At 36.7% G+C, this 19,489-nt stretch overlaps 2 protein-coding genes across 2 annotated transcripts; one reads left to right on the top strand and one right to left on the bottom strand.

Moving 5' to 3' along the window:
- Positions 1–6,044: 6,044 nt before the first annotated feature.
- Positions 6,045–9,202, bottom strand: LOC116202332 (high mobility group B protein 14). The gene is made up of 6 exons (XM_031533857.1): positions 9,012–9,202; positions 8,243–8,428; positions 7,151–7,208; positions 6,991–7,035; positions 6,361–6,441; positions 6,045–6,284 (listed from the first exon to the last, which is right to left on the bottom strand). Exons 1-6 carry the CDS (start codon positions 9,110–9,112, stop codon positions 6,234–6,236), a joined length of 522 nt encoding a protein of 173 aa, XP_031389717.1. The 5' UTR covers positions 9,113–9,202; the 3' UTR covers positions 6,045–6,233.
- A 1,239-nt stretch (positions 9,203–10,441) lies between these two features.
- On the top strand, positions 10,442–15,545 carry LOC116202383 (DNA replication licensing factor MCM3). Its single transcript, XM_031533926.1, has 16 exons — positions 10,442–10,636; positions 10,791–10,897; positions 11,395–11,603; positions 11,831–11,961; positions 12,055–12,293; positions 12,410–12,646; positions 12,747–12,901; positions 12,977–13,185; positions 13,310–13,475; positions 13,558–13,754; positions 13,922–13,981; positions 14,064–14,153; positions 14,239–14,423; positions 14,675–14,743; positions 14,837–14,978; positions 15,159–15,545. The coding sequence occupies exons 1-16, from the start codon at positions 10,571–10,573 to the stop codon at positions 15,216–15,218; spliced, it is 2,322 nt and encodes a 773-aa protein (XP_031389786.1). The 5' UTR covers positions 10,442–10,570; the 3' UTR covers positions 15,219–15,545.
- Positions 15,546–19,489: the final 3,944 nt, after the last annotated feature.

Genomic DNA, 19,489 nt, shown 5'->3' on the forward strand with positions numbered 1-19,489 from the left:
TGATGGAGAAGTACTGAAATAAAATTGTTGAAAATAAGTGTCAATTTTATAATAAGTTAAAGTGTTTAGATGAAGCTAATTTAAAACTCTTGAAAGTAAAAAAGACAATTATTAATACTTGAAACGGAATAAACATAAGCAAATTTCATAAGCATCTATTAATTTGCTTGAGGAAATCACATTTGCAACCACAATTTTGACCTAAATTATGGTTTCAAAAACTCTCACTAAATACCAAATCTATTCAAAATTAGGAAAAGTGATTATGAAACTTCTCATTGCACTTACAAACGAACTCCAGTCTCAAAAAAGCTTTTAGGCTTGGTTTGGGAGTGTTATTGCTTATGGAGAAGTACTGAAACAAAATTGCTGAAAATTAAGTGCTCATTTCAAAATAAACTAAAATGTTTGGAAGAAATTAATTTAAAATTACTGAAAGTAACAAAGACAATTATTAATATTGGAAACAGAATAAGCAGAAACACATTTCAAAAGCACCTATTAACTTGTTTGAAAAAGTATATTTGCAGCTGTAATTTCGGCATAAACCGTGGTTTTAAAAACTCTTACAAAACACCAAATCTGCTTAAAATTATGAGAAAAAGTGATTGTAGAACCTTTCACTGCACTCACAAATGAATTCTTAATCTAAGATAAGAGATTATGCTTAACACAGTGTTGCGCAGTAAAAAATCTAATTAATTTATTCTAAAAATGTAAAGAGTTTGTTATGTGTGAGAATTTATTATTAAATGAGAGAAAAAAACAAAATAGTAATGATTATTTGTTGAATTTGAAAAAATGATGGAGTGAACTATAGCAGTAGTGAAGTATTACCAAACGAAACCTGAATATTTTGTGTTTAAGACAACATACGGAGTTTAACAAAAGAAATGGAATATAATAATAACAATAATAAACACATTAAATAATACTCATACATTGTAATTGGACTGTCGCAATAAAGCGTGGGCTTTCCCTAGTAGAAAATTAAGAACCATTGCACAATTAGAAGTTGAAGGATATTTTGGTAAATTTATGCATCCCTTTTAACTATCTAAAAACCATTGAAGGAATTATATGGTGTAATCAATTTTTTGTGAAAGCACTTTTCGAACCGTCGGATCGCAAGTATTGGTGAATAAATAATTTTTTACATTATCCTCTCTATCCCCTCTCTTCCATCTGCCCCTCCCCCTCAGCAATATATCCTCTTTCTAAAATCTATTTTATCTCTTCAAAATCAATTAACATTGTAAAAAATAAATATTAAATTTTTTTAACTTTTTTGGTAATACTTATATCTTTTTAGAAGTTATTAAAAATGTGATGTTATATAATGAAACTACGCGATTAGTCTTTGAAGTTTGATTACCTTTTTTCTAGCACCTTTTGTTTTATTATCATTTCATTCTGTACCCTTTAAATACTTTCCTATTTTAATCATTTTCCCTTTTCTTAGATATTTTCATCAAAATAATTATTAGGAAAAAATTTAATTTTGGTCCTCAATTTTTTATTGTATTTCTTTTGTCCTGATTCTTTTTTTGTTTAATGCCGCAATGTTGGACTTCATGTTCCTTATAGTTCTATCACTCAATTTTTTTAAAGAATATCGACATGACATATGTTGAAATGAAAATTACTTTTCAAAAAAATAATAATAATAACAATTAAAATAATAACGTGAAACTTGTTCTCCTTGAACCTTGAGTCATAGGTAACCTCAACTCGGATGGTGCTAATTATTAAAAGGAGGATGGTAACTTAAAAGAGAGAGAGGGAGTGGTAAGGAATGATATCTGGCACCACTAGTCTAGAGGAGGTCACCTTAGGCCTACACTTATACATTTGTCAATGTTTCTCTTTGCAATCGCAACCACAATTACACTTTGCGATATCATTCCTCGCATCAAGGGTCACCATATTCTTACTTACTGTGTCACGACCAACCTCACAAGTGTGGTTGGTGGCTATTGAGTCATAATCTCCTCTAATTTTTCCATTTGTTTCTTTGCTCACTAATTTGAGTATCGATGCTCCCAATGCAAACTATCACTACCCCCTTCTTTTTATGGGCTAAATGCTCGTCCTCCATTCTCTCAAGTAAGTTCACGATTTTTCTTTTATTATTTTAATTTTTTTTTGTTCTAATTTTGAAATAAAAATAATTTTTATTTAAGAATTTCGTTTGGGTAATTTTGTAGAAAATTAAGCAGTAGGACTATAAGAAACAAAAACATACTAAGGAAAAATATGAACAGAAAAAAGAAACAAAGGAATTAGGACAAAAAATAGTTAACAAAAGTTGTGGATCAAAATTAAATTTTTTCTTGAAAAATTGATAAAATGATGACAACAAAAAAGTAATCAAAGATATTGGATGAAAACGAATCAAGAAAAATAAAATAGACTAAATCAGAAATGTATAAGTTAGAAAAAGAATTAAAATAGAAAAGTAATCAAAATTTAGATGAGCGAATGTATAGTTTTTCTTAAATTGAAGTATTTTAAAGTATATTTACAAACGGATAAAACATTGTACTGCGGAGCGCAAGTAATTTTTCAACCCGAACTCACGTTGAACATTCTACAAGTATCGTGGTTCCCCTTCTAGTATAAGTATCCATGTTACAAATGAGAGAGGGAAGGTAATTAAGGTAACTTTCCTTCTTCCATATTGCCGTTAACAAAATTACATAAATATTAAAAGAATGATGGTAACTTGAAAGGGAGAGAGGCAGTGGTAAGGAATGACACTTGGCACCACTGGCTTAGAGGAGGTCACCTTGGGCCTATACTTATACATTTGTCAATGTTTCTCTTTGCAATCATAACTACAATTACACTTTGCGATATCATTCCTCGCATCAAGGGTCACCATATTCTTACTTACTGTGTCACGACCAATCTCACAAGCGTGGTTGGTGGCTATTGAGTCATAATCTCCTCTAATTTTTCCATTCATTTCTTTGCTCACAACTTGAGTATCGATGCTCCCAATGCAAACTGTCACTACCCCCTTCTTTTATGGCCTAAATCCTCGTCCTCCATTCTCTCAAGTAAGTTCACGATTTTTCTTTTATTATTTTAATTCATTTTTGTTCTAATTTTGAAATAAAAATAATTTTTATTTAAGAATATTGTTTGGGTAATTTTGTAGAAAATTAAGCAGTAGGACTATAAGAAACAAAAACATACTAAGGAAAAATATGAACAGAAAAAAGAAACAAAGGAATTAGGACAAAAATAGTTAAAATTAAATTTTTTCTTGAAAAAAATTGATAAAATGATGACAACAAAAAAGTAATGAAAGATGAAAACGAATCAAAAAAAAGAAAATAGACTAAATCAGAAATGTATAAGTTAGAAAAAGAATTAAAATAGAAAAGTAATCAAAACTTAGATGAGTGAATGTATAGTTTTTCCTAAACTGAAATATTTTAAAGTATATTTACAAAACATTATACTGCGCAGCGCAAGTAATTTTTCAACCCGAACTTACGTTGAGCATTCTACAAGTATCGCGGTTCCCCTTCTAGTATAAGTATCCATGTTACAAATGAGAGAGGGAAGGTAATTAAGGTAGCTTTCCTTCTTCCATATTGCCGTTAACAAAATTACATAAATAATTAAGAATTATCCGACTAGAAAGAAGTCTAGGGCATATCTATCCATATCTAAGCTGTATATTATATAATTCGGAGTACTTCTACGAGAGCCTCTTGCTGAATCGGTGAGGACGCGCTACATCTCTGTTTTGAGAGACCCTTAGCTCTCGGTAAAGAGTTTCTTCATGTTCCCTGTATTAAATTAACATAAATGCATTGACTTTTCTATTCTTGCCCCAATCTTTATGTTTTTTTATAAGACACTCTTGAATAATGGTGTTGATGAATTCCGAGTTTCTCGAAAATTTTATCCAGTAAAAGTACAACCTACTTATGCAACTCCCAAAAATGTAAGTACCTGCACAACGCAGGGGCTTGGACTAGTTGACTTTTCTAATTGTTATCACAATCTTTTTTTTTTTTTTTACTAATTCGAAGTGTTCGGATTTCGCCCGATTAATCTCTAAGGTTCCGTGAACCTCCGACGGGGTACAGAATGGGTAATCACCCTAAAAGCGCTCCAGTGACTCCAAGAGATTTCGAACTTGAAATTTTGTGGATACTTAAACTCCTCCTTACCACTAAACCAAACTCCTTGGAGTTGTTATCACAATCTCTTATTTCTATAGAAGACATTCTTAAGTAATGCTGTTAATGAATTTTGGATTTGTCGAAAATTTTATCTAATACTCACGCCTATCCCCACGCCTATCCCGAAAATGCAACTGAAGGACTAGTTAATAAATTCATACAGTACTCCAACAAATCTCTCCATCTTCCTGTCCTCCCTCTCCTTCGTCTCCCTAGTCCTTATTCCCACGCCATCATTTCCTGTAGTATTTCTTCACTATATTTTTTTTCCCCGCAATTTCTTCATAGAGACACCCACTTGTTTTGACGGTAGTCAGATGCCCCTAGTCACCCAATTGGGTGAAACTGCAGATGGCAAATTCTCATATTGCTTGCTACCTTTTCTCGATATGATGATCGACAAATCAAGTAAGCTGAACTTTGGTAAAAGAGCATATGTTTCAAGGACCAGGCACTGTATGTATTCCATTAGTGTCGAAAAGAAGCTGGTACTATCTAACTCTGAGGGGTATCACCGTCTACAATAACAGAATCGACTCAAATGACTATTTAGCTTCGCCCTCAAACGAGGGCAACATACTCTCAGATTCAGGCACAACATTTTCATTTTTAAATGAGGACTGATACTACGAATTGGAGTCAGCAGTAGCCCAGCACGTCAAGTCGGCACGTGTGCCATCTCCTTCCAAACACTTATGTCTATGCTACAGGTCCAAGATTATAGTGGATGCTCCATTTCTCATAGTTCACTTCGAGCATACAGATGTGAAGTTAGCTCCCAGCAGTATCTCCTATACGAGGTGGTCTCGAAGGAGATTTGGTGCTTTACTTTTTGTCCTGTAGCGGACAGGGTGCCTCAAGTATATGGTGCCGTTGATCAAACAAATTTCTTGGTTGGACATGACATGGCATTGATAATCAAGCTCATTAATAAAATTTGCTTCAGTGATTGCCTTTGGTATAAAGGGATCAGCCATTTCCCTTTCTCTTTTTATTTGCTAATTTCATTATTCTATCATTGAACTATTTTATTTGTCTCTTCTCTTCTGGAACACAATCAAAGAAAAAAAGGGAGAAAAATAAAAGAGAAAATTAAAATATGGCAATAAAGGAAATGTCTGCAGCAAATGAAGTGACTTCACTAACTTACCATTCCTTTATTTGGCGTTGTTGTGCAAAAATGCTAAACAAGACTAGACTAATTAGAAATTAGATGATGATTAACGGCAATGCGAGTGATTGAATTTTTTTTTAAAAAAAGAATAATTACTAGATGATGCGTGGGATTTAAAAAAATGAAAACAAAATCTAATAATATTATAATATATATCTAAAAAAATGTATTTTTTAATTAGGTGGAGAAAATAATTCTTAAACTATGATAAGAACAACAACAACATTAATAATAATAATAATAATAATAATAATCAGTACCGAGTAAATTATCTCTTTATATTTAAAATTAATAAACATGGAATATATTAATCACCTTACAAAAATATGATCAACAGAAGAGAAAATATTTATACTAATAAAACAGTCATATAGCTTATATCTGATATTGACTCTTCGAAAACTAAATTATCCCTCAAACAATACAAACCTAACTACACGAATTTAGATATAAAATTAACATTATCTAACTATTTTTTTTATGTCAACATGCAATTATTCATCAAAATAATATGACAAATTTCATGGTTAACACGAACATGGCAACAGAGTTATCTAACACGGTCAATAATACGAACATGGCATCAGAGTTTGGTTCTATCATATCTGACTATCAAGGTCTCCTACGGAGTGTACGGTGGCGGTATTGATGTCAACTCGGGACCCAAGTCAATGGCTATTTTGCAATTTGTATAGGGAAAACATATAAACTGTCCTCTCATTTCACTTGAAGGCAACAGTTCCAATGGTTACAAAAGAGATTAACCAACTAATTACCACTGCCTAAAATTTACACACAATCAATGTTCTACAACTACCATTTCCGGTCCTACAGAGGAATCTGCAGATTGTTACAGCTTATTTGTCAGACTCGGTCTCATCCTCGCTTTCGGGATCTTCCCCACTTTCCTGCAAAATTTGAAGTCGGTTACCCACCTTAAGCAAAGCTCAATGAATGATCATATTCAAAGAATCTGCAACTTACCTTCCTCTTGATGTATTCTGCCATCACTTGATCGAATTCTCTCCTCTTCTCGGCAGCTATATCGTAGTACTGGACCTTTTCCTGAAAATAAACAGAGAAACAGGCATCGAATAGGAAGCTTATGACTAAAGATTCACTCCCTAGTTCTCCATGGTATAAGAAGGAGAATTTGATTCCGACTTTCCATTCCTTTGAATTTAATGCCATCAACTAATCATTGCAAATGGCAAGACCCCGGATCTGACAGTTGAGCCATCCCAGAGGATATTTGGAAGCACAAAAGCTCCAGAAATAGGGGCTAGGATAAAACTTAGTTCAGCCCCAACACATATCCCAGCCAAACCACATCACTTTTAGTTGGAGAAAACACAGTTGATTCTTAGGGAAAATGTCACGAGCTTTACGAGCCAAGAGAAAAGAATCTCAAATCAGGGAACTGAGCATAATAAGCTCAACCCAGAGAATGAAGTTACTAAACACCTAACCGCAGAAGATACAAGAAACTTACAAGCTCATAACTATAGAACAAACACATGTCATGGTATCGAGTCAAAAGAATCCAGAAGAAAAAGGTCTCCAGATTGACACAATCAGGACCTACAACATTTTAATGCAATAATAAATACAGACCTCGTACGTCATTGTTTTCCACTTAGCGCCACAAGCCTTTCCGATCTGAAAGTCAAACGGAGAAATCCTTAGGGAGCTTCAGATAAGACGGCAAGAAAGTAAGAGAAGATAATGAAACAAATATTAGAAGACCTAAAAGATCTAGTGCACAAGCACATACATCCCGCATTGACTTGATATCTGGGTTCTGCTCCTGATATTCCTTTCGAAAATCCTCCCTATAAACAACAACCAAAAATATGATTATGGTGATAAAGCATGTGTCCATATCCAATGATAGACTGTCACAAGTAAACATTGCTACGAATCCACCATTTGCTATAGAACAGAAGTGTTTCAGGCCAAATCAAATGCCCAAGATATCAAACCAACCACAATTAAAAGATAAATGTAGGGCGTATTTTATAAGAGTGGATGGCATGAATGGCAACTAAATGAGAAAGAAACCCGAGAAAGTGAGTCAGCTACACCTATACCAACAAGTGCCATAAGTATGCTATTTCCAAGAGCCTACTACTTGCAGATGAGAAAATAAAATGGTTGAATCCAGTAGAAAAGGAGATACTTAACACTGTATCAGGTCCAAAATTATTTGTTGTGCGAGGCATCATTCTTTTTTCCAATTACAAGGAAAATAACGCAATAAAAAAGCTTTTGAAGGCAAAGCAAAATGTGAACTTTCAAAATTGAAATTTATTTTACATATAGAACGGTGGTAACATCATGCAAGATATCTCTACACTCATTCTTATCAAAAATTGCTTTTTTTTTGGGAAAATAAAACAATCCTCACAACAGAAAGCAATAGTTGGCAACCTTTAAAATAAAGGTCGTCCCATCCATTCTACTCTGAGATGCAACTCAACGATAGTACAAAATATGAGCATTCTATCTCTCAAAGATTAGCTAATATGAAAGAACATATTACCAAAAAAAAAGCTAATAAAAATGGATCTTAAACTCTTTTCGTTGAAAATAATACACAAAACTCCAGATAATGTCTCTGAAAAATCTTCATCTGATGCCAGGATGCAAAATGCAGGTGCCAAAATGTAAAACAAATGCCTTCGTGGGTCTTTAAATACTGAACGGCTAATGAATTTGCTCTATGACTGCCAAGTTGCATATAGAGACACATAGACAAATGCCTTCTCTAATATTTCTTTTTTGCGAATACAAAAGAAAAAAACAACAGTCCTGTAATAGTTAAGAAACTGAAAAGAAAAGGGGGAAAGAAAGGGAGACAGCATACAGGAAATAGAAGAACGCAGTTGGTGGTTTCTTGGGCTTCTTAGAGTCAAGCTTGTGATTCTTCTTCTTATTCAGAGACCCTTTTGAAGTCTTTGCTGACTTGGGTCTCCGCTCATCCTCGCTTTCTCTGCTCATCTCTGCTAACCTCTTCATCTTCTCACTCGACTTTGCTCTCAAAACCATTCTCCTTGACATAGAAAACAACCACCAAAAGTTCAGAGAAACCCACACTTCAATCACTATGAAACAGGACAACACCACATGAACTGGACATGGGAATTATCCAAAACTGCGAAAAACTAAGACTAATGCGACATTGAAAAGACAGACAACTAATAACCAACACAAGATTAGACTGAATTAAAGCATATAATAACACAACATTACATCAAAAAGGTTCAAACTTCAGCAGAAACACAGCAAGATCCTAACCGAAAATTTGGGGCAAATGAGGAAATTCCAGCCTATAGTACACTAATTCTCCACATGAACTGAAACACATCAGCCCCAACTACACCAATAAACCTCACAATTCTCAAATTTCCCACTCACACCCCCAGGAATAAAAAACCATATCCTAAAACCTAAGCAGGACAGCTCAGATAGAAGTGGAAAACATGTTTCGGTCGCTCAGAGCATCAATTTCATTCCTAATTTGCACTGCAGAGAACGTAAACTGGATATACTACGAGACTGCGCATCACTTGTGCAAAGAAGAAACGGAACGAGTGAGGATGACGATGATCCTGTGAAGTAGAGGAGGACAATACTCTGCGTTAGCTGCCTCGGAAGCTCCGGCGGAGGGGGCTGGCGTTCGAGAAGAGGATGGAGGAGGAGCTGAGTCTTGAGATTTTGAAGCTTTCTTCGCCATTTCTGCGAGCTCCCTTGTCTTCCTCTTTCCTCTGAGCTCCTCCGTTCGGCTCCGGTCGGTCGGGCGGGGCACGTTTTGGAGTCAGTGGCCGAGAGTAGAATGATGAGAGACAAAACGGCGCCGTGGGATCACTCAAGGTTTTTTTTTTTGGGTGAAAAAGTCACTCAAGTTTTTGAGGAACCATTCAAGTGCTCCAAATTTTAAGTAAATTGCATGTAATCCCATCAAATATTGATGATTACAAATATTAATGGTAAAAAGGTAAAAGTATCATCTGGTTCTACAACTTTAGTAATTTTTCTATTTTAGCAACTCCCTTGGTAGCAACTCCCTTCACATACAAATGTCAACTCTAATTTCATTGTAGCATCATGGTTTTCATTGCCCCACACCTCTAGACCCATTCTATACTATAACTAATAAGTCTTGAAATTCATAATTGACATCCCAAAACCCCATAAATTACAAACCATAACAGTTGGCTCGAGTTTTTTAAAGAGTTAAAAAATGTAATATGTCCGTACTCCATTAAGCTCGACCTAATCTTCTGTTTCCTGGTGTGACGCTGGTATCAGGCTTCTTAGCCTCCTTAAGCCACTTCAACAACTTCTTGTAGGAGTTCAATCTTCCTCCATTTCAGTAATCACTCCTCCCCTTTGCTTTGTAATAGTTAGCTATATGAAGTGACTTGACCATCATCAAGAAGTTAGGCCCACCATAAGACCATCGTTTCCTCAAGGGGACCTCCTCCATAGTCCATGAAAGAAACTGAAAATAATACAATAATTTTGATGCGATGCTTAGTGCAATATAAGGGAAGTATAGTTCATGCAATCATCAAACTGAGACTAAAGTGCGAAATAAGATTTGTTAGCCATAGCATTTGGATTGATTAGTGCTATAAACGACATGAAATAACTACTACCAAAACTGAAGAAGTGTTACCTACCAAAACAAAAAACAGAAGAAGTGTTATATAGAAGTGGGACGGTCGAAGTATCACGAGACGGTCAAGATTCGAAGTAGGGGACTAATTTGTACTTACAAACTATGAAAGGACTAAAGTGGCCATAGGGTGAAAATACGGTGACCAATGTCAATTTATATTTTGCCCAGAAATATATTATTTCATATATTATAATATTAATATTAATATTAATATTATTAGTTAATAATATAAGTATAAATAAATAAATAAATAAATAAGTAAATAAAGAAAAGGAAAAAGCGAAGGAACGAGGAGTCACGTGCCGGGACCAGGCACGTGCACGTTCCCGCCATTTCCCGCCAAAAGGGTGGCGCAGTCCCTCATGTTTCCCGCCACAACAGCAGCGACAAATCAAACCCACCGACGAAGAAGAGCAAGGGCAATTCGCCGCCGTCTGCAACTGAGAAGAGCCCTCTCTCTCTCTCGCTCTCTGTCTCTCTCTCTGTCTCTCTCTTTCTCTCGTCGGAGCAATGGACATCAGCGACAGAGACCGGCAAGACCGCAAGCGGGAGCTCCTCGCTTTCTTGGAGAACGATGTGATTTCCCCTCCCTTAAACCCTAACTCTCCTCTGTCTCTCTATCTTCTCCGCCCCTTAAGTCCATTTGAACCGTCAGTTTTTTCATTTCTTGGGCATTTACTGAAAGCTGAATTGGTGTTTTCGATCGTGAAATCGCGAAATGGAATTTCAGGTCGGGAGGATGTATATGGACGACATCAAGACGATGATCAACCACAAGCGCCGCCGCCTCATCGTCGACATCTCCGATCTCCATTCATTCAGCAACTTGGCCCCTAAGTCCGTCCCTCCTCCTCTATTATTTGATATATTTATTCGGTGATTCAGAATGTATGTAGTAATTATTCACTGCCAGATGTTCACTGATTCGGTTTATGAACTCGGTTCTTATTGCCCCGTCCATGCCTCATCAATTATGAATTTTTCTCTTATAAATCCTCCGTTTAGTCGGTAGAGTTTCACATGTGAGCTTCGTTTTTCTTTTTTGTTTTGTCTATGAAGTGAGCTGCTCGACTTTGGTAAAGGGCTTAAAAAATTGAGTACTTCAGCTCTTCTTCGGATGATTTGCAACAGGGGTGGAACAAATCATGCTTATATTATCTTTGTTTTGGTAGCAAATTTATCTTTGAGTGCATTATCTACGCACAAACTGCCTAAAATATTGAATTTTCACTTATCCAAAAAAAATTCAATTTTCTGAATTGGTTTGAGCAACAAAATATGAAGGGTTTGTTCCTAACTTGTGGTTTATTGTATTGTTTATATGTACTGTACAGGATCTTGAGGAAGCCAGGGGATTACATGCAACCTTTCTCTGATGCAGTCACTGATCTAGTTAACAGGATTGACGGGAAGTACCTTAAGGAAGGAGAAAGTGTTAATGTGGGTTTCGAGGGCCCTTTTGTTTCTCGGCGAGTGACACCCCGAGAACTTCTGTCTGAGTTTATTGGCTCTATGGTTTGTGTGGAGGGAATTGTCACCAAATGTACTTCTTCTCCCAACTTCTGATAATGTTCGGCCATTAACTTTCTGTTTCTCAACAAGATTAGGGTGATAAAGTATTTGCTGTGGAATTGAGAGTTGCAAATAACTGCGAGAATGTCATTTTTAATCTTTGCTGCACTTTACTAATACAATGGTCTCTTAGTGTCTTCTTACCCTGTGATTCACTGATTCATTAGTGGCTGAATCTCATCGGAAATATATTTTCAGGTTCACTTGTGAGGCCAAAAGTAGTAAAGAGTGTTCATTTCTGCCCAACAACTGAGAAATTCACCACACGGGAATATCGAGACATTACCTCTAACATGGGTTTACCTACTGGTTCCGTGTATCCTACAAGGGTAATCTCAAGTTTCTCTTTTTCAGACTTTCTATCTATTTCTATCTATTGTAAACATGTATAGCACCATTCTGAATCAAATGAATCTTTTCAGGATGAGAACGGTAATTTATTAGTGACTGAATACGGGCTTTGCCAGTACAAAGACCATCAAACCATGTCAATTCAAGAAATGCCTGAGAATTCTGCTCCTGGTCAACTTCCAAGAACTGTGGATGTAATAGTGGAGGATGACTTGGTTGATTCTTGCAAGCCTGGAGATCGGGTGGCTATTGTAGGATTATACAAAGCAATTCCTGGAAAAAGCAAGGGCAGTGTTAATGGAGTTTTCAGGTAATTCAGACTTGACAAGCTAGATTTTATGGCGGTACTTCTTACTTAATCTAAAAGTTCATCTATTACGATTTCCTCCATGTAAGAAGGCAGAACTTAGTCAATTTGTTATGCAGGACGGTTCTCATAGCTAATAATGTCTCCCTTCTTAACAAAGAGGCAAATGCACCAATCTACACTCCTGAAGACTTGAAAAATATCAAAAAGATAGCAGAGAGAGAAGATGCTTTTGATCTGCTTGGCAACTCACTTGCACCTTCTATATATGGCCATTCATGGATAAAGAAAGCAGTCATACTCTTGATGCTTGGTGGTGTTGAAAAGAATTTAAGTAATGGAACCCACTTAAGAGGGTGAGTAGCAGCTTCAGCATAATTCTATCAATATTATTCATTATTGCTTAATTAGACAAGCTAAAATGCGTTTTATTTACTGATATCTTTCTTCTTATAGTGACATAAACATGATGATGGTTGGTGATCCATCCGTTGCAAAATCTCAACTGCTGAGAGCAATCATAAATATTGCTCCCCTTGCCATATCCACAACAGGTCGAGGCTCTTCTGGAGTTGGTCTGACAGCTGCTGTTACTTCTGATCAAGAAACTGGTAAATCATATCAGAAGCCCGGGAGATTAGGTATGTACTTTGACTTTTAATAACATCATTTTGTGCTTTATGTAGGGGAAAGAAGACTAGAAGCTGGTGCAATGGTTCTTGCTGATCGAGGAGTAGTCTGTATTGATGAGTTCGACAAGATGAACGATCAGGATCGAGTGGCTATACATGAAGTCATGGAACAGCAGACGGTGACTATAGCCAAAGCTGGTATTCATGCATCTTTGAACGCTAGATGCAGCGTGGTGGCTGCTGCAAATCCAATATATGGAACTGTAAGGGCTGATTCTCTGCTTACCATAAACAGATCTTCCACAGTTCTTCCAGATTTGATCTTGGTAGTGTGTCTAAATTATTTTGATTGATTGGATTGACTCATCCCATCTTATGTGCCTCCAGTATGATCGTTCATTGACTCCGACCAAGAACATTGGGCTCCCAGACTCTCTTCTTTCTCGTTTTGATTTACTCTTTATCGTGCTGGATCAAATGGATCCTGACATTGACCGACAAATATCTGATCACGTCTTGCGCATGCATCGATATCGTTCTGCATATGATGAAGGTATGCGAGTTGAACTCTGCAATAGTAAAATTTGGGGTGAATTATTCATCGAGCTTCAAGTGAATTCTCTCCATGAATGTAGGTGACTTTGACGGGAGTTCTAGGTATGGGAGGGAGGATGAAGCTAATGATGAGTCAGCTGTCTTTGTCAAGTATAACCGCATGCTGCATGGAAAGAGAACAGGGAGGGGTCAGAAACGTGATACACTTACTATCAAGTTCCTCAAGAAGTATATTCATTATGCTAAGCACCGGATTCAGCCTGAGCTGACTGATGAGGTTCAGTGTTCTATTTTCTCTCTTTCCTTTAACTTTGTTTCAAAACTTTAACTGGATATAAGTTTCGCGTAGCAGCATTTTAAATTTCTCTAATTGATAAAAAGACATACTTCTGGGACACCTGATTGTTCCATTAACCATTAGCTCCTCATGTTGTGGTTTTACAGGCATCTGAACAGATAGCAACTGCATACGCAGAGCTCAGGAATGGAAGTTCAACTGCGCAGGTTGATGCTTTTGACTGATTAAGAACATAATGAATGCAGTGATTTACTTCATTTATATTGAAATGGCTCCTGTTTCTTGTAGACTGGGGGAACACTTCCTATAACTGCTAGAACTTTGGAAACCATAATACGTCTCTCTACTGCCCATGCAAAGCTAAAGCTGAGTAGACTGGTAAGTCCACTTTATTGGTCATTCTCTCCTGAGCTGTTTAGTTCTATCAGGCAGAGTAAGCAGCTCTACTCCTCTGCGCTGGCAGGTAACAAAATCTGATGTTGAAGCTGCACTCAGAGTATTAAATTTCGCGATTTATCATAAAGAATTGACTGATATGGAGGAGCGTGAGCAAGAGAAGCAGAGAGAAATGGAGAGAAAAGGCCAAGCAGATCGTCGCTCTGATGGAAATGATGGAGCAGGACGCAGTGTTCCTATTAATTCAGCAGGGTAAGCATATTGTGAGCTCTATATATTAATGTCATTTCCAGGAATAATGGAGAGCATCTTGTATTTGCATAACGATCTGCATGGTCCTATATTTGCTGTTCTTGATTAGACTCGGGATTTGCTCTTTATGGATTTTCTAATGACTAGCTTTTTAGAGAGGGAAAATTTTCATATCAGTGTCAGCAACGAGTCCATGAGTGCACCAAGACTAACAGTGTTCTATGATGCCTTGTTTGGTTCTCTGTTCTTAGTTCAACTGATGCCATGGATGTGGACGAACCCCCAGTAGGGCAATCTGCTACAATTCTCTCTCAAGAAAGGTCAGGCTCATCGATATTAAACCCGTACTAGTTTGCTCGAGATTATGCTTTAATGGCTTGGGAATCATTTGGCTTCGTTTTGTGGCTCTGCAGATTGGAAGCATTTAACACTATATTCGGTCAGCATATGCGAGCAAACAGGTTGGACATGATATCCATTGCAGACATAGAGAGGACCGTCAATAATGTTTCAACCGCTCCCTACTCGAGGGAACAGATAATGTCTCTTTTGGAGGTGAACACACATATATGACTTGTCCCAGACATTATATACTGTTGATGTTAGTCCTGTCAGATTAGATTACAACTAGGATTTGACTTTGCTCGAAAGTTTCAATCTGCTGCTGCTACTGAATTCTGGTTTCTGATGGAGAAGGCATTTCATGACGGTAGTCTATGTTGGTGTTGGTTTCAGAAACTGCAAGACGATAACCGAGTGATGATCGCCGGTGATATGGTGCATATGATTAGCTGAGTTCGAAGGCAAGTATCTGCAGTGGCAATAGACGAATCAAGATCGATGGAGCGAAGATGTCCTCGAGGCCTTACCTTTTGCATAACTTGTCGGTTATATTCCTTCGCAGCGAAGGAAGATCAATATGAAAAAGTGGAGCATATTCTTGTAACTTGAAGCAGATTTAGATTATGAGATGATCGGAGCACTTTTGCAAATGACAATTCAAAAGTCGTATTCCTCTTGAGTTACGAGGTATCTTGGTTCCCAAGCGGGGTGATACCTTATTTGTGTTGAGAAAAGTTCAACGTCTATTCATCATAATGAAAAATTCTCACTTGGTGTCAATTATAAGCAATTCGTTATATCCTTTGCACGCATCTTTGTTAATCATAACACAATTGTATGCATCATTCGGCTCCTTATTAAGTTTGAGATTCGGGAATTGGATACTCTTTGTTTTTAGAGGCGATGCACTTGAGCTAAGCGCGGAAACCGTATGTAACAAAGACCAAAAATCAAAATGATAACAGCTTATTTTAGTATAAAATTTTGGCTTTATAAGAAAAAAAAATGATTTGGCATTAATTTTGGGCAAATTAAAATTTTGTAAGAAATGAGTAAAGCTTGGAGTAAATAGGCAATTTGGTCCATGAATTTACACGGTTGTATCAATTTTATCCCCAACTTATTTTTTGCATCAATTTGGTCCTTGATTTTGTCAAATTACATCAATTTGGTCCTTATTACATCAAGTAGGTCCCTCATAAATTGTATCAATGTGGTCCTCGTTACGTAAGTTGTGTCCCTCACTTTAGCATTTTACATCAAATAGGTCATTAGGTTACATCAAATTGGTCATTGCTAACATCATTTAGGTCCTCAATGTCATTCCGTTAACTTAAGTTGGTCATGCCGTTGAACGCAGGGTTATTGTTACATCAGTTTTTTGAAACGTTACACTAAATTGGTCCTTGTTATATTTTTGATAAATTGGGGAAGTTTGGAAGGTTTAGATTGGACGTTACATCAATTTGGATCGTAAGGAGCATGTTCCCTGGGTGACAACATTGAAGAGACGTTACATGAAATTGATCCTTCTATTATTTTTAGGCACGACAGAGTTGTGTGTGGCAATCGCATTACCTTCAACTTTGCAAAATAACTTAGCATTAAACAAAATCGATACATTAACAAGTTTCCAGAGGTTCACAAAAAGAGTGCACGTTACTTTGCTAAAGTACTTTTACGAAAGAGAGTACAAATTATTTTGACATAGCAACATGTATGCTACTAGAGAGTTGTCCACCATCGCATATACTGCTATCTTCTGCTTACACAGATAGCTCAGACCTAAAAGTAACCCAAAAAGCATCACATTCAACCTAATATAACTAAAACAACTTGATATGCCATCGATCAAGTGCATAAAAAGTATCACAATCAGCTTCTTCCATGTTCAATTTATTCAGGAGGGGAGGATGAGAAGGTCCCCTTGGATGGAAATAAGCTGCAAATCTTGCAACAGTTCCAGAACTGGTAGCTTCCATGGTCTCTGCTATCATTGAAGTGTAAGAAGGGGGTCTAACTGGGGGGGACGGGCATCTCAGGAGTATGTGCATATAGCAAATTAATAAAAGAGAATCCATTATTTTTCAATTGAACATACATATTATGATCATTCTTCCTCTTTGCTTTCACTGCATGTGATTTCTTCCTTACCCTTACTTCACTTGCATTTCCATAGTATATAGTACTAGCTCCTATCCCAGTAGATTGTTCAGGAAATGAATGTCATCATCCTCCTCATCCCACTCCATAACTTCATGTGGCTCATTACTAAAGCATTGATTGGCCATCCCTTCAACAAATTCTCTTTCCCTTTCCCATGTAGTTTCCTGTTCTCTCCGCTAAAGCTCTTCATGTTTCCTCATCTGAAGCTCTTCCCGCTCCCTCTTCTTTGCAGCTTCACGTTCCCTTATTTCAACTTCACTATTTTCTAACTCCTTAATCTCCTCTTTAGTGAGTTGTATTGGGTTAGCTACATGGTCATGCTTATAGTGCAAGTGCAACTCACTTTGATCTTGTAAGACAGTAATAATGTATTTGGCATCATGGGTTTATGGCCAAATCAAAGTTCCTAAATGTGAGGTCTCTATAATGGCAGGCTATAGGTGTATTCCCATAATTCTTAGGCAGTAATTCACAAATCTTAACAACAGTTAGGGTGTCTATATCTATATTTATCTCACCACCCTCATAAGTCTCGTTGGGACTCCTTACAAATTTTCCTCCATGATGAAGATGCACATCAACTATCTTCCACGAGTGGAAACTGCAAGAATTAGCAAAAACTACTTTTTATAAACCCTAAAACTTTTACCTTTTTAATAAAGTCAACAACAAATGATGGATTTCAACCCAAAATAACAACCACATAGAGACAGAGGTATGATCACGATGGAAACCTAAAATAAAACTTATCTTTTTCATTAGACTACCATAGTGGGTGGGCTTATAGAGAGACAAAGAGAGATCTTTACCCAAACATGCAACCATAGAGATATCATCAATGTTCGAAACCCATAAAAAGATCATCTTTTTCATTATGTGGAATCACAATATGATTTTAGAGAGCCAAAGAGACTTACCTAGGTATGCAGACAAAGTTACTGTCAGCCCGATTGTCATCCATAGTGCTCAACCCGCTTCTTTCACACTTCACACAATGTAGGCAGAGAAAGAGAGAAATGGCTTCTGAGAGAAGGAGAAGAAGAGGAATGGGAAGAACCAGAGGAGTGTGAAATGAGCGAGAAATGCAAGAAAGGGAAGAAAAGCTTAAAAAGATAGACTGACAAAAAGTAATAGAGATAATGTCAAGCCAAGGACTAGATTGATGTAACCTAATCACAGGGTCATAAGATGAAACATTAGTTCGCTTGTCCGTTACATCAGTTAGGCTTCTTCTTCTTAACGAACGTCAGTCACTGTCAACCAAAAGTAGCCAACCAACATTGAGGGACCTAATTGATGTAACTGGGGACCCATCAGATGGGGCAATGTTTCTCAAGGACCACATTGATACAATTTTAATTTCTGAGGGACCTAATTGATGTAACAAAGACCAAATTGATGTAAGTTGAGAAAGTCAATGACCAAATTGATGCAAAAAATAAGTCAGTGACGAAATTGATACAACCGTGCAAAGTCATGGACCATATAGCCTATTTACTCTAAAATTTGTTAATGGAATAATGGAACAGTTAACGAGGAAAATTTTGTAGTTTCTTTCTTTTAGTTGGCCCCTTACTTGTGGTCAAAGCTATTCTACCAGAAAGGATTTGTGGGAGTTACTCCACGTTTACATGTGATATTGGGAAGTTAGAAAAAAAAAATTTCTTCTCTTTTAATAGTTATACTTATAAGGGTAAAATCGGAACAAAAAGTAAGACTAACTATCCTCATATCTAGCTTTATTATATGATAGTACATATTATAGATTTAGTAAAATGTCAGGGGATTGGAAAGTCAATGGCAGAAAAGATAGGGAAATGAGAGAGAGTGGAACATTATTAGTGATTGCCTAGTGGTTCCAAACTCACTCCCATATAGTTTGAAAACCCCAGGTCTCAAGTTCGAATCCCTCCGGGGACATATGCTAGGGTGGGCTCTTTGCCTTGGGCTTGGGGTCATCTCAGACTTTTGTGAACTATACTACGCCCCTAGTGATGCTACGCTGATGGGACCGAAAATTGTATAGCGGGAGGCCGGTAAGGTTGTCATTACAGAGAGTGAGTGGAAGAGAGTTAGTGAGAAGTTAAGAAGAGAATCAACCGTGAGCCGAATGTTTTCAAATAACGGCTTTTCTTAAGCATTTGCCGGCTTTTATATATTATATTAGATAGACTAGGAGGTGCAAGCCGCTCATTGGGCGAGCATGTAAAAATATTTATTTATTAGGCTTTAGTCCCATAACCCACATAAATAATATTAATTTATCGAAATTTTTTCTAAGTTATGGATTTTGCTTTAATTTAAAATATATTCGAATATTTTCAATTTCTAAAGAGATAGAAGTATCAAGGAGAAAGAATGGATACAAGTATAGGAATCTATCCAAAGGAATTCAATACTTCGAGAAGTCGAGAAGACGATCAATTGTGAGCTCAGGGTCTTCAATTAAAGACTTTTCATAGGCATCTGCTGAATTTTATGTATTATAATAGATTACTATGACGATGACCCCAACCCAATTTAATGGTGTCTAATAATAAAAATATATATAACATGGG

Source organism: Punica granatum, chromosome 4 (genome assembly GCF_007655135.1).
Source record: "Punica granatum isolate Tunisia-2019 chromosome 4, ASM765513v2, whole genome shotgun sequence".
Taxonomy (NCBI): Eukaryota; Viridiplantae; Streptophyta; class Magnoliopsida; order Myrtales; family Lythraceae; genus Punica; species Punica granatum.